This window comes from Pipra filicauda, unplaced genomic scaffold (assembly GCF_003945595.2).
Source record: "Pipra filicauda isolate LSUMZ 115617 unplaced genomic scaffold, ASM394559v2 scaffold281_size1565311_pilon, whole genome shotgun sequence".
In the NCBI taxonomy this organism is placed as follows: Eukaryota; Metazoa; Chordata; class Aves; order Passeriformes; family Pipridae; genus Pipra; species Pipra filicauda.
This window is the reverse complement of record NW_024104400.1, coordinates 554,809-569,357: the sequence shown is the minus strand read 5'-3', so window position 1 is coordinate 569,357 and position 14,549 is coordinate 554,809. Positions and strand designations below refer to the sequence as shown.

Genomic DNA, 14,549 nt, shown 5'->3' with positions numbered 1-14,549 from the left:
CCAGGATGAGCACACACGATGTCTCATGAGCAGCTGCCACACACAGAGTAGTTTTCCCAGTCTCTTCATATTTCTGGCTTCTCAAAATAACATCAAATTACTGCTCCTTAACAGAGGATGTAGAACTCAGCTTCTTCTTATGCTTCTTCAGGGGCTCTCTCAGCCTCTCCCGTGCATAAGAACTGTTCTCTGTCTTGTGTTTCCCAAACAACTTTGTACATCTCTCTGCCCCAAAGGATTGTAGAGAGTTCTAACCCAAACTATACTTGTTAATTTGAAGCAACCACCCATCACAGTTTTATCTTTGCTACTCTCTAACTAATCTCTGCTCTCCAGTTTAGCCACAATCCAGCTGGATATAGACATCCCAGGAGGGACACAATTTTCTAGACTGTCCCCACACACACTCTCCCCATGCACTGACCTTTCCACATGCTTCCACTCACTTTCCTATCAATAAGAACTGGTTCCAAGATAACATTTTCACTGTGACTGGCCCATATTGGTTTCAGCCACAGCAGAAGTAAAGTATTCATTGGCTCAGCTGCCCTACAGTAAAGTCTCTGGTGCTGCAAAGTCTCCCCAGGGTATACAATGGGATCCATGAGCAAAATCATGACATACAAGCCCTAACGCCCTAAATCCAAGGAAATGACATTCCTAGAGCACTGAAACAAAGAACACAACATGAGTAAAGCGATACCAAACATTCCAAACAACCACCAGCAAGCTACTCACATGTTGGCAGAGCCTGCATCATACCAGCTGGCAAAAAGAGCTTTTGGTTCCTTTATGTTCTGCACATGAGCTGGAAAAAAACTGCCATGGGATGAATAGAAACAAGGGTAAGCAGTCCTAAAGTGACAGTCACCATCAGACCAACACCTGCAAGGAGGAGAGGTGCTACTGCACCTTTGTTAGAAAGCAGTCTGCTCCATGCCTCGGTCAGGAAGTCCTGGAGTAGATTCAGATGATGCTAAAGAAAGATGTCTTAACTAGTGGTGAGCACATCCTTCAGAAATGAAGCAGACAGTAATTCATTCTAGTATAACTATTCCCTGAAGTAAATAGCGTTGGATTTGTTTCTGGAATAAGTAGCTCGTTGCCTCAGCCTGTGGCAGAAGCAGTGACTGCCAGCCATCTGGAGTGTGATGTGGCCCGTTGCCAGCATCGCTCTGGTGCTGGGGAAGAGCTGGGGAGCAGGGGTGAGGTAGAGCAAGGAGCACATGTACAGCATGGAGAGAAGGGAGAGCAAGGGAAGCGAATCTGCACTCGGTGAGCTACGAGCAGTTGCCATCCCAGCCTATTCCCTGTTCGGCTCTTGTTCTCCACCGCTCTCTCACTGTCATCCTCAGCTACTTCTGTCATTACTTGCATCTCTGGTTGCCCATTACTTATCAAACACATTAATTACAGAGATGATTGCTTTTATCTGCTGTAGTCCCAGAGAGATTTGGGGTTTCATGGTTGGATAATGCAGTTTGGTATCACCTGCCTCAGATAACAGCCATTAGCCATTACACCACCATGCTTTCTGTTGGAAAAAAAAACATTCAACATTAATCCATAGACACCAGCAACAGAAAGCATGTCCATGGGTTTGGTTTCAAGTGGCACCCTGCCTGCCATTGCTGCATCCCTCTGGAGTCACTGGACTATGCAGTGGGAAAAAGTGTCTTCTGGCACTCACAGAGCAACTCCTCCAGCTACCAGGGAAAAGGCTGGGCTCTCCGGGCCAAACCTGGATTCTGCTCTTCTTCAGAAAGGTATTTATTAAAACTTCACTCGGTTCCTTCAGAAAAACCCACTAAAGAAAAGGAAGCATAGCTGAGTGACGGAAAAAAAAGGGTAAGAAATCAGAAATTAATCTCTCTCTCTTCTTAACAGCAATGTCTCCAGGACCTCTCTAATGGAAACACATTTTTTGTTTCCCTGTGCTGGGAAGAAGGCCATGCTTTGCAGGTATCAGCCATCTAATTAGGAAAGGGGTTGTGTGGGTGAGCAGGTAGGTTGGGAGCCGATCTTTTGTGAACAGAGTCAATTTTATTTAATGCAAGTGAAACATGGGGCTTAGGCTGAATTATCAAATGAATTAAAACAGCAGGTCATTTGCCTTTGCAGTGGTTTAATTATCAAATATTTTCCAAAGGAAGGGAGGGGAGGAGCCAGAAGAGGGACAGAGCATTTCCTGAGGGAAATGTCAGTTTGCCAGTTGCATCCCTCACCTGGATATGTCAGGCCAAGGTCATTAAGGGCAGGAGACATAATGCAATCATTTGTGATGGTTTGCATTGCCAAGCATCAGCTTTTTTATGACATGGAGTATGTATTGCCATGGAGTAATAAATGTGTAAATCAAAGTATTCAAGTGAATACTTTGAGCGTTGAAGGTCACTTCTGTCCCCAAAACAAACACAGTGAGCCACCCTTGTGCATATTAAAGCTGCATGAAACAGAAAGGTGGGAGAGAAAAGAAATTAAGAAACTAAGAATTAATTCTTATTTAAGGAAGAACTAAGCTTGTTTCATGAGCAGTTAACTGAGTAACAGAAAACTAAGTGCTCAGAGAGAAATCTAGGACAATGCTCAGAACTGCATCCTCAACACACCACCAAGTACTGGGAACCATTTCTAGGGTTCCATGGGAAAAAGTTATTAGTGGGTATTTGCAAGATTAGCTAGAAGACATCCAGAATTTCCAGTTTAAAGCACCATGGGAAGATGAAGGATGTTGAAGACATTTGTAGGCAAGTTGGTCTGCACCAGACTAGTAGCAAGACAGAGTCCAAAAACAGTGAGAACAAAAAATATATTTAAACTGCAGGGTGAAAATTGGAGGTGTGCCATCGACTCTGGGAGAAACAGCAGTGCTAAGCACATAAAAGATTAAAATAATGGACACCCCAATATTACCTATTCTCTTTTAGCATATCAGACCTATGCTGCAGCCTCCTTCATCCTTCACAGGGAAACGAATCATGAACCATCGACCAGACTTTGATACCAAAAGCCCAGCTTGATGGTGCTTTTTGGGACAGTCACATTCTCTCTCACCCACACTCAGAGGTTTTCAGCCTCGTATTTTTTATACTGCATAAAAACCTAGTAACTCTCAGTTATAGTTCCCCAGGCAGAAGCATCTCAGTTCTGAATTTGTTGTCTGAATTTGTTACCATTGCTATTACTTGCTAATGGAGCTAACTCCAGGCCTGGAATCCATATCAGGAGCTGAGCTCAGTTCAGATTTATGTACCAGTCAAACCAGGCAGCAGCCATCTCCTCCATCATTAGCTTTAGGGGGCAATAATCAGCATACCACTTAAATTTAATCCCACTTTATCTACATTTTACCCCAGTGAGTTGAAGGTCATGGCATCATTTTAAACAACCCTTTCTTCTGAAAGGGCTTTGACTTGGCCTTGCACCACTGCACTGCTAAGGCATTGTGGGTGCAAGCCAAGAGCAGTGTAAACCATATAATTGCTAAGCTAAACCCTTTGACTTTGGGCACAGACAGAGAAAGGTATTTAAATGGGCTCCTGGTCACACTGCCAAGCACTGTCAGCAGGGATACTATTTTATCTGCCTCATCCTCTCTGGCACACTGGTTTACTTGCAGCAGAAGACAAGGGAGCTTCCACAGTACATCAGGAAATGAACATGGTGCCCAGGTCACTGGGAATATCGGGAGGTATTTCAAAGTATTGAGGCCTGAGCATGATCTGACAGGGACAACTAAAATGCTGCTCTTGCTTGGATGAATGGCAATGGAATTCTTCTGTACATGTGTGCTCTCTTCAGCTGCACCTCTGTAGCTCTTTCCAGCAGATTAACATGTTTCCTGTGCAAGGAACTCACCCTCTTTCTCAGATGAGTTATCCAAAGTACCTCAGACACTTCAACATTTCTTGTCAGACTCATAAGTCTTACCTCAGCTGGCAATGAATCTGATGTGCTGTGACAGTCACAAGCAGGGCAACCAAGAGAATCATTACATGTCAGTAGATCTGTGAAAGACCTCAATCTCCCACTACCAGAAAGAACAGGATGTGTGTCCAAAGGTGACAGTCCTGATTTCCACATACAGAAATGTGTGAATGTAGAGACTGAGGTGCCAACTTCTATTAACACAGGATTCCTTTGAAAAGAGCTCTTCTTTTGTGGATCTTGTCTTACCATTAGGTCTGAGATTGTGCTTTTCTGGAACAATGAGCAGGAAAGAATTTGATATTGTCTTCATTTCTTTTTAGAAGTGTTTTCCTGCCTACAGGAAATATTTGGTGGGAGAAGACAGCTTCTATATCACAGGTCATGCATTGCAAAGTGTCTGTACGTTTTACAAAACATGACAGTCCCTTGTGGAATTATAGCCACTGAAAATGAAATATCTCAAAATCTGAATGGCCAAGAGGCATTTTATGTGTAGAAAAAGTAGTGGTACAAATCTTCCTGCTACTCGAAAGGAGATCAGCTGATTCAGGAAGATTTTGAGATTTAAATTACCTTCGGAGGACTTAGATTTAAATTAGCAGAGTTGATTACACTACAGAGTGTTCTGATGTTGTTCTTCAGTGACTGGACTTTACTCGTGCCCAGTGGAATTTAAGCTCTGCCACTTCAGTGGACGGAATCAGACTGATCAGAGGAACCTGCCAAAGGCAAAGTCACTGTCAGCACAGAAAATACACTTCACCTATGCTATTTCCTCTTAATTAGCGAAAAGTTCATTACTTAAAAGTAGACTGGGTGAAGTATTTGTAAATGTACTGCAGGTAAGAGCCTTCGCTGTGACATGGAGAAGAGATATTTTCTTTCCCAACAGCTGGTGAGGAGTATGTTCACCCCGGTCGCTGTAGGGTGGACACAGAACCAGGTGCAGAGAGAAAGTGCCAGTTTAGTTGTGGGACTTGTGAGATGGCATCTTGCCCTTCTGTTTTTATCCACTTCCTTTTCCTTACTACTGGGTGATCTCTTGGAATAGCCTCTGCTCACCAGAACATACAGTGGTGAAAGAGCTGAGAATGAACTGACTGGTGTGAGGAAGCCTCAGGAAGCTGCAGCCCACCACAAATGGTGACCTCTTAGAATGTCTTTAGGGTTTCACCTGGAATACAAACATGACTGCTTAGATGTCACCTTGGGCCAGCAAGAGTATACTGCCCTCAATTCTGTACTGTGGTTTAAAACCTAGCAGAGAGGCAAGCTAAATGTTTTGGGGGGTTTTTCACCAGAGAAAAGGCACATTCATTTTCACAGAGTCATAGGATCACAGAATCTGCTGAGTTGGAAGGGACCCACAAGGATCATCGAGTCCAACTCCTGGCCCTGCACAGGACCACCCCCAAGAGTCACACCCTGTGCCCCAGAGGATCATCCAAACCCTCCTTGAGCTCTGGCAGCCTTGGTGTTGAGCCCACTGCCCTGGGGAGCCCGTTCAGTGCCCAACCACCCTCTGGGGGAAGAACCTTTTCCTAATATCCAACCTATACTTCCTCTGACACAACTCCAGGCCACTCCCTGGGTCCTGTCCCTGGTCCCCCCAGAGCAGAGCTCAGTCCCTGCCCCTCCTCTGCCCCTCCCAAGGAAGTTGGAACTGCACTGAGGTCTCCCCTCAGTCTCCTCCAGATGAACACACTAAGTGCCCTCAGTGTCCTGACATGGCTTCCCCTCAAGGCCCTTCTCCATCTCCATTGCCTCCTTTGGATGCTTTCTAAGAGTTTCATACCTTCCTTCCATTGTGTCCCCCCAAACTGCCCCAATGTTGAGGTGAGGCCACCCCAGGGCAGAGCAGAGCGGGACAATCCCCTCCCTGGCCCGGCCGGCCATGCTGGGCCTGATGCCTCCAGGACAGGGTTGGCCCTCCTGGCTGCCAGGGCACTGCTGACTGTCCAACTGGCCACTGACCAGGACCCACAGGTCCCTTTCCTGGCACTGCTTTCCAACCTCTCCATCCCAGTCTGTCCGTCCATCCGGGGTTGCCCCATCCCAAGGGTAGAACCGGCACTTCCCCTCGTTGAACTTCCCACGGTTGGTGATTCCCAGCCCTCGGATCTATCAAGGTCTCTCTGCAGGGCCTCCTCCCTGCCTTCCAGGGAGCCAACAGCTCCTCCCAGTTCTGTATCATCAGTAGACTTGCTCAGTGTCCCTTCCAGTCCTGCATTCCAAAGAAATTTATGAAGATGTTGGAGAGCACAGGGCCTAAGATGGAGCCCTGTGGAACCCCACTGGTGAGAGGTGACAGTCTGATGTCACCCCAGTCACTGTCACCCTCTGTGCTGAACCCATGAGCCGATTGCTCACCCACCTCATGACATGTTTATCCAGCTGTGGGCTGGACAGTTTGTCCTAACGGTGACCAGCTTTTTTCAGTCTAGTACAGCCAGATTTCCTACAATCCCTATGAAACAGAGGAAAGCCCAAGCTGTGCCTTGGCAACAGAAGTTGCCAGAATCAAACACTTGTAGACAACAATTATGTTCTGCAAAGGACCTGAGAGCTGCTGAGGTTTGCTGTGGCAGTGAGTGATAAAGATTAGCTCACCCTGCTAATGAGATATGCAGACACTTACTCAATCTCAGAATTCAGGAGCAGTTGGCTGACACCCAACCAACCAAAAAAGCAGATGCTAAAACCTTGTTTAATATTCTGCTGACAGTGCTGTGGAGGTTACATGTGAATAAATGGGAAACAGCTGCCCACTGCTGTTTTTCTGCTGCAGCCCTGTCCCATGTAACCCACTCACTGAAATATGAACATCACAGTGAATTGGCTTTGCTCCCACAAACTCTGTGTGAGCCTGAGGTGGGCTGGGGGTGGTGACAATGGTTTGGGAAGGACATGGATGGACAGAGTACAGAAGGAGTTATATGGAATATGAAAGAAATTGAAAGTGGTTGGGCGGGGAACTCTGCAGGAATGAATACTGCTAAAGCAGTGAGGGGTAGCTCAAACTTGAGGAACTAAACAAATTCAAGACCTTGTAGAAGGTCTCTTCATTCTTTTAAGAACATGTATCTTGACTACCAGCAGATTTTGAACCACAAGCTTGAGTTGCTATGTTTTAAGCTGCAAAACCAGGTCCTGTGAAACACAGCAGGCTAACCTCTGCTCTGTGGTGAGCAACAAGAACTTGTTAGTGGGTTACTCCCATGCCCTACTGGCTGCAGGCTCAGAGCTGTGGCAGGGGTACCATCCAACACTGATACGGAGAATTCCAGAGGGTCTGTCATCCACACTTCAGGTAGACTAATTCAGCCCCCAAGGGAACACAGCACCTTGGGGTGCTGCAGGCTGCCTGTTAGCCTCCAGCAGCTGAACAATTCAGCTTTTGCGAACAACCAAGGGACCAGAGCACACCAAATCCCAATTTGCTCAGTGCTTGTCAGGCCCCACCTGGAATACTGTGTTCAGTTCTGGTCCCCATAACAAAAAAAAAAGAGACAGGCAAGCTGGAGACAGTCCAGAGAAGGGCCACAAAGATGAGCCAAGGGCAGCAAAGCTTGCTGTATGACAAAAGGCTTGAGAGAACTGGGATTGTTCAGCCTTGAAAAAAGAAGTTTGAGGAGAGACACAGCCCCCAGAGCCCTCACAGCCCTTAGAGCCCTCATAGAACCCACAGCCCTCATAGACCTCACAGACCCCATAGCCGTAACAGACCCCTTGGCCCTCAGAGCTCCCCTAGCCCTCAGTCCCCATAGTCCTCTCAGCCCTCACCAGACCCCATAGCCTTAGCAGAACTCAGAACCCACAGAGCCCCTATAGCCCTCAACAACCTCATAACCCTGACAGATCTGAGACCCCACAAACTCCACAGATCTCAAAGCACTCATAGCCCTCAAAGTCCCCATACCCCTCAGAGCCCCCCCAGCCCTTACAGCCTCCATAGCCCTGAGAGTCCTCACATCCCCTACAGTCTCCAGAGCCTCATAGCCCTTTCAGACCACATAGCCCTGACAGCCCCCATAGCTCTCACAACCCCCATGGCCCTCAAAACCCCATATCCCTCACAGCCCATACAGCCCTCACAGTCCACATAGCCCTCACAGCCCCCAGAACCCTCACAGCCCCCAGAACCCACACAGCCCCCAGAACCCACACAGCCCCCAGAACCCACACAGCCCCCAGAACCCACACAGCCCCCAGAGCCCTCACACACTTCACAGCCCCCAGAACCCTCACACACTTCACAGCCCCCAGAACCCTCAAAGCCCCAGAGCCCCTAGAGCCCTGACAGCACTCCCAACCCTCACTGCCATCACAGCTCCTATAGACCTCACTGCAACCATAGCCCTCAGTCCATAACCATCACAGTTCCTGTAGCCTTCACAGCACCCATAAACACCACAGCTCTTATAGCCCTCACAGCCCATACAGCACTCACAGCTCCTATAACCCTTACAGCCCTCATAGCCTTCACAAACCCCATAGCCACCACAGCCCTTACAGTCCCCATAAGGCTCACAGACCCTATAAACCCCAACAGTGTCATGGGGGGAAGTGGAAGGCTTAGACCAAGTTTATTGGAGAAGCCTTCTCGTTGAGCTACGCTTTGTACTTCAGCACCACCGATGTTGTGCCCTGGGGCAGCAGCAGCGTCTCCTTTACAGGGAGGTGGCACCGACAACAGCCCTGCAGTGCCAGTCTCGGTGGCCTCGCCGTGCCGGTGGTCCCGCGGTGCCGGTCCCGCATTGCCGGTGCCGGTGGTCCCGCATTGCCGGTGCCGGGGGTCCCGCATTGCCGGTGCCGGGGGTCCCGCGGTGCCGCACAGCTGCAGTTCCACAGTTTGGTCAGCGCATGGCAGCAGGGAGTGGGCTGAATGGAAGTGGCATTTTTTTGCTTTCTGGCTGCTCAGTCTGTGCATCTCACAGGACAGTCTGAGCACCAGTGCCAGCACCATGCAAGTCCCTGGAGGTGCTGCTGCTCTGAACTCGTGCAGCTTCCAGAGGGAGCAGCACAGGGAGACGCAAGGGATGGGGACATGGGTGGTGCCACAGGCATTCAGCTTTCCCAAGGACATCATGTTGTCAGAACACACTTGTCTGCAGACACCTCATGAGGCTCAACCACATTTTGCCACAGACACTTGATGAAGCCAATAAAAGATGCTAATTTTCCAATTGTGCACGTCTGTGCCTGGTCCATCTTGGCAGAGAGATGCCAGCAGGCAGAGCAGAAGAGCCTCTGTGCTCTTCTTCTCCGTGCCAAGCAGAAGTCGTGTCTCTTCTGTGCCTCCGGCTCCCAACCACTGGGGCCTCCACTGGCACTGCTCCACCAGTGCTCGTGTCCACCTGGACGTGGCAGCCCCTTCCTGAACAGTGTCCAGGCACACCATCCCCTTCCCCACAGTGCCTCCTGAGTAGTTGCTGGCACAACCCAGCTGGCAGGACTGCCCTTGCTGCCCGGGCCCACTGCCCACCCCTGCCCACCTTGGCCTCCAGGGCCATTCCCACAGCCACGGCTGCTCCCGTGGCTCCTGCAGGGCATCTGCCCGTCCCCAGGCCAGTGCTCGGGGACCCCAGCAGCCCATTCCCCTTTCATTTAGTCCCTCCCAAGAGCTCCAGCATCTGCACTGCCACCCCCAGCACAGGGGCCTCCTCTCCTGGCTGTTGGCACCCTGCACCTCAACAGAAAAGGCACTGAAGAGCAGCCCGTGAGGGGCCCCCCAGGGCACAGCTGCCAGCCAGGCCTGGGACACTGAGCACCAGCACCCTTGGAGCCACCACGCCCTTCTCTCTGCTCAGCCCCAGGGCCGGGGCAATCCCCAGGGCATCCCCGAGGGCCTCAAGCTGACCTGGCACCACTGGCTACAGCCCAGCTGGCTCTCCCCAGTCCCCAGATCCTCCAGCACATCCCTGCAGCATCCAGGAACATTTGTGCCAACACCTTCTCGGGGACAGAGCAGCCTGAAGGCTCTCCCACCCCTCCTCCTTGCCTTTCTGGAAGATGGCTCTGGCAGTTGCAGAGATCACCAGGAGTCCCCCCCAGAGCAGCAGGCCCTTCTGGAGAGCACAGCAGGGCCTGGCACTGGCAGTACAGCTCCCCCCAGCCGAGGGACACTCCCCAGCCAGTCACACAGCCATGTGGTAAACGGTTTAATTAACACACTGACAGCACCAGCACCAGCCCAAGCTGGACTTCACCCGCTGCTCTGCTTGGCCGCCAGTCTCTTGTCTCTCTCTTCGGCAATGGTCAGGCGGATGCCCTTTCCACGGGGCAGGGAGATCCATGGCTTGTTGCCCTGCAGCAAGGGAGAAAGAAGCCACGTCACACCAGGAAACGTGGATAGCAGCAGAGTTCTCCCTCTCAGGGGGAAAGCAGCAGAAGCCTACCACTGCCCATGCTGGGCCAGCTACACACGGCTGTGGCACTGGCCCAGCAGAAGCCAATTAGGAAGGTGTGAAAGATGCACAGGTTTACAGCTGCCTCCTTCAGTCACATCCATGAAGGATGCACTTCAGCCAAAACCGAAATGCTGTCCCTCTCCAACCTGGACAAAGAGTCCATCAGGGATGGCAAAACAGCAGAGGCACTGGAGGGGCACTCAGTCAGGGCAGCTGCCCAGGTCATACCAAGGTCTGAGCACTCCTCAGCCCCCCAGCTCTCAGGTTTCAAAAACCACAGGGCTGCTTCTTGAAAATGTCTCCATTCATAAATTTGCAGATGCTTCCCCTTCACAGAACAGGCAGAAATACAAGGAGATGAGCCAGAACTGAGGCCAGCACTGGAGCTTCACTGTGTGGGAAGGCAGCTGCCTAAGAAGACACCAAGGCTCTCTGCCTCAGCCAGCAGCCCCTCACAACAGGAGAGAACTCCCCAGCTGGTGTCCCCACGGGCTTACCTTGCCAATAACGAAGATGTTGGAGAGCCTGGTGGCAAAGCTGTTGCCATTGGCGTCTTTCACATGGACCACGTCAAACGACCCGGGGTGTCTCTCCCGGTTGGTGATCACCCCAATACGGCCCAAGTTGGCACCACCAGTCACCATGCACAGGTTCCCTGGGTGAGGGAACACAAGTGTAACAAGAACTGGCACCAGATGCTGTGGGAGAAGCCCTTCCCACCTGGGCTCTCGGCCCATATCAAACATTTCCCACCACCTTCTCAGTTCTGACAGCACCAAGGAGGCATTCCCATCCCACTCATGCTGGCACTGCCCACAGCTCTGTGACTGAAACCTTCTGCCACCACAAAGAGACAGGACTGTCCCTATGGCTGCCCAGAGCTTGTCACGCACAGCCCCACAAGCGCCAGGCTCAAGCACCTCCCTGCCAGCTGGCTGCTTCTCCCTGGTGCCTCAGAACACCCCAAGTCCCTACACCAACACCTCCCACTGCCAGCACACAGGAGGAATCCCTGCTCCAGCTCCAGGTGGAGATGCCCTTGGGAAACAACCCCTTTCCCAAAGCTGACACCATTGCCTCTGTACTTTAGAGCAGATATGCCTGGCATGTGTTAACCTCCACACTGCTCTCCATACTGGGGATGGGTACAGCGCTTCACATGGGATGCAAGACCTACCTGTGTCAAACTTGATGAAGTCTGTGATCTTGCCCGTCTCCAGGTCAATCTGGACCGTGTCGTTCACCTTGATGAGGGGGTCAGGATAGCGGATAGTGCGGGCATCGTGGGTGACCAGGTGAGGGATTCCTTTGGTGCCCACGAAGATCTTCCTCACCTTGCACAGCTTGTACTGCAAACAAAACCCAGCACTGCTCAGCTGAGGCAGCTCAGCAGCAAATGGACCAGGGGGCTCTTGTCCCCCAGAGAGCCACCAGCCACAGCAGGACACACAGACACTGCAGGGCTCACAACACGAGTCCAGGCAGCGACTTGCCCAGCTCCCTGCCCAAGTAATGCCTCTCCAACAGCTGCCACTGCAGCTTTGCTACAGCTCCACCAGAAAACACCTCTGCTGTGGGAGCAGCTGCCCACCTTGGGCTTCAGCCTCTGCACAAACACTGGCTGCACTTTCCCGGGGAAAGCCTTCGCCAGGGCAGGTCCCTCATTTTACCCTGAAGCCTGTGGGCACACAACAGAGCCTGCATTTCTCCAGTGCCCAAGAGAGCTCTGTATTCTCTCCTCCAGGGCACTCTGATTTCCCTGCTGCCTGTCACCCCCAACTCCCTCACAGCCACTCATGGGCCAACACAGAGTGGCAGTCACAGGCAAAAGCACATCACAGGGGGTGCAGAGGTCCCAAACCACACCACAGGCAGCTCTAGCACAACCAGCTCTGCTCTCCACATTGTCATGTGCCTGCACGGTCTGCCCCAAGGAAGCAGAGCAGACTCACAGCTCAGGCACAACAACATGCCTGGGTTAAGGAGACACATGCAGGAGTTGCTCCCCAGCACCCAGGGTGAGAAGGCAGTTTTATTAAGACTTCCATAACTGACCTAAGAAAGATTTCAAGGCTTTTACACCACAGGCAGTTTCATGTTTCTGATCACTGTTAGCTAGCAAAGCCAAGGCTCACTCCTGCCCCAAAGCTCCCTGTGCAGGTGACCTGGTCCATGCCAGCAGCATCATCTCCAGCACCAGACAATGCACCTGCAGCCATCTGGGAGCTGCTCTCGTGTCACCAAGAGACCTCCCCCCGCCAGCGGCTTCACCCCAACCCTGAAGGCCCCAATCTTCTCAAGTGCAGCACAGCCTCAGCTGTCAGGGAAGAGACAACAGCTCTCTTTCAGGAGACGCCAAAGAGGAAGCCCTGCCCCAACCAAACCCAACTGGGCCCACACTCACACCAAGCCCCTCACCTTGGCCTCCTCAGCTGTGATGCGGTGAACAGCAAACCGGCCCTTGGTGTCATACACCAGGCGGAAATGCTCGCCTGTCTTCTCGATGCTGATGACATCTGATTGCAGAGAGGGAAATAAATCAGCTCATCACCCAAGACTTTTAACTCGCGTTTAAAAAGAGCCAGGGACTGCTGAAAAACGCTTCGGATGTGAATGACAAGGTTGGGATCTCCCCCTGACCACAGGCTCACATCCTTTGCTGTGATAAGACTGCAAATTAGCAAAAACTGCCCAGTGGTGGGATCTGAACAGCAATTTACACAGCTCAAGCATGCAGTTACAGCCTAGAGGTATCTGGCTTTGGCAGTCATTGCAGTGCACAACTCCAAACTAAATAACAACTGCTTATACATATTTTTTCTTCACCTCCACCGGGGAAATACCTTTCCCCTCCAAATCATGTCAGCCCGATAAAACATTCCCCCCGCCAGTGCAGAGCTGCCCCAGGTCCTGCCCCAGCCCCGCTCACCCATGAAGCCTGCAGGGTAGGTGATGTCCGTGCGGACTTTGCCATCGATCTTGATGAACCTCTGCATGCAGATCTTCTTCACCTCGTCCCCTGTCAGGGCATACTTCAGCCGGTTGCGCAGGAAGATGATGAGGGGAAGGCACTCCCTCAGCTTGTGAGGGCCTGTTGATGGACGGGGTGCCTGCGGGCAGAAACCCTCTGCTGGGGGCTCGAGCAGCACCGACCACCCCCAGAGGAGGAACCCGAGGGCAGAGGTCCAGAGTGCAGCTGCCACACAGGCAGCAACCGGACACAGCTTCCTGTTCTTGGCATTCGCAGCAGCTTCCCCCGTGTCCTGCCGGCCTCACAGAGCTGCCCCCGACACAGCACAACCACTTATGTCACCCCAGCGACGGGAAAGCGCAACAGGCAAGTTAAAAGAGAGCAGCCGACGACCCCACCACCGCATCCTCTTCGAACAGGGGAAACACGAATGCTGTTCACAAAGCCCCTAACAGCGAACAGCCCCCGAGCTGCCCAACTGCCCAAGCTCACCAGCGACCGAGCACCTCCCCTGATGCGACCCCAACCCCGACCCCGTCCCGCACTCACGAAGACGCCCGTCAGCTTGTCCAGCATCCAGTGCTTGGGCGCAGCCACGCGCTTCAGATGCTTCTTGGGGCCGCGAGCCTACAGGACGGGACGTGTTACGGGGTGATGCACTACGGGCCGCCGCCATCGCGGGGCCCTCCCAGCCGCCCCTCCCCGACCCCCTCAGCCTCCCGCCCCCCGAGCCCCGGCGCGGGGCTCCCTCCCGCGCCTCTTGCCCCGGGCTGGGGCGGCCGCGGCCCGCGGGGAGCAGCGGATGGCGGCGGATGAGGGCGGGGAGCGGCCGCGCCGCGATCTCACCATGGCTGCGCTCCGCCGGGAAAGGGCCGCGCTTCCGGCCCGCCCCGCCTCCGCACAGCGCGGCAACGGCGGCGGGCGGCGCCCCCTAGCGGCCGGGAGGACCAGCGCCGCCTGCGGGGTGACGGGGAGGGCGAGAGGGATCCGAGGGGGACAACGCGATCGGGACACCGCGATCGGGGACACCCCGCTCGAAGACACCGCCATCGGGACATCCCACTCAGGGACACCATGATCGGGGACACCCAGCTCGGGGACATCGCGCTGGGGAACACCGAGATCGGGGACACCTCGCTCGGGGACACCGCGATCGAGGACACTGCGCTCGGGACACCCTGCTCGAGGACACCAAGCTTGGGGACATCACGCTTGTGTCGGGGGACACCCTGCTCGAG

At 52.7% G+C, this 14,549-nt stretch overlaps 1 protein-coding gene across 1 annotated transcript; it reads right to left on the bottom strand.

Annotated features, from left to right (window-relative positions):
* Window positions 1-10,074: 10,074 nt before the first annotated feature.
* Window positions 10,075-14,198, bottom strand: RPS4X (ribosomal protein S4 X-linked). The gene is made up of 7 exons (XM_027718863.2): window positions 14,158-14,198; window positions 13,861-13,938; window positions 13,270-13,450; window positions 12,759-12,856; window positions 11,518-11,689; window positions 10,838-10,995; window positions 10,075-10,237 (listed from the first exon to the last, which is right to left on the bottom strand). The coding sequence occupies exons 1-7, from the start codon at window positions 14,158-14,160 to the stop codon at window positions 10,136-10,138; spliced, it is 792 nt and encodes a 263-aa protein (XP_027574664.1). The 5' UTR covers window positions 14,161-14,198; the 3' UTR covers window positions 10,075-10,135.
* Window positions 14,199-14,549: the final 351 nt, after the last annotated feature.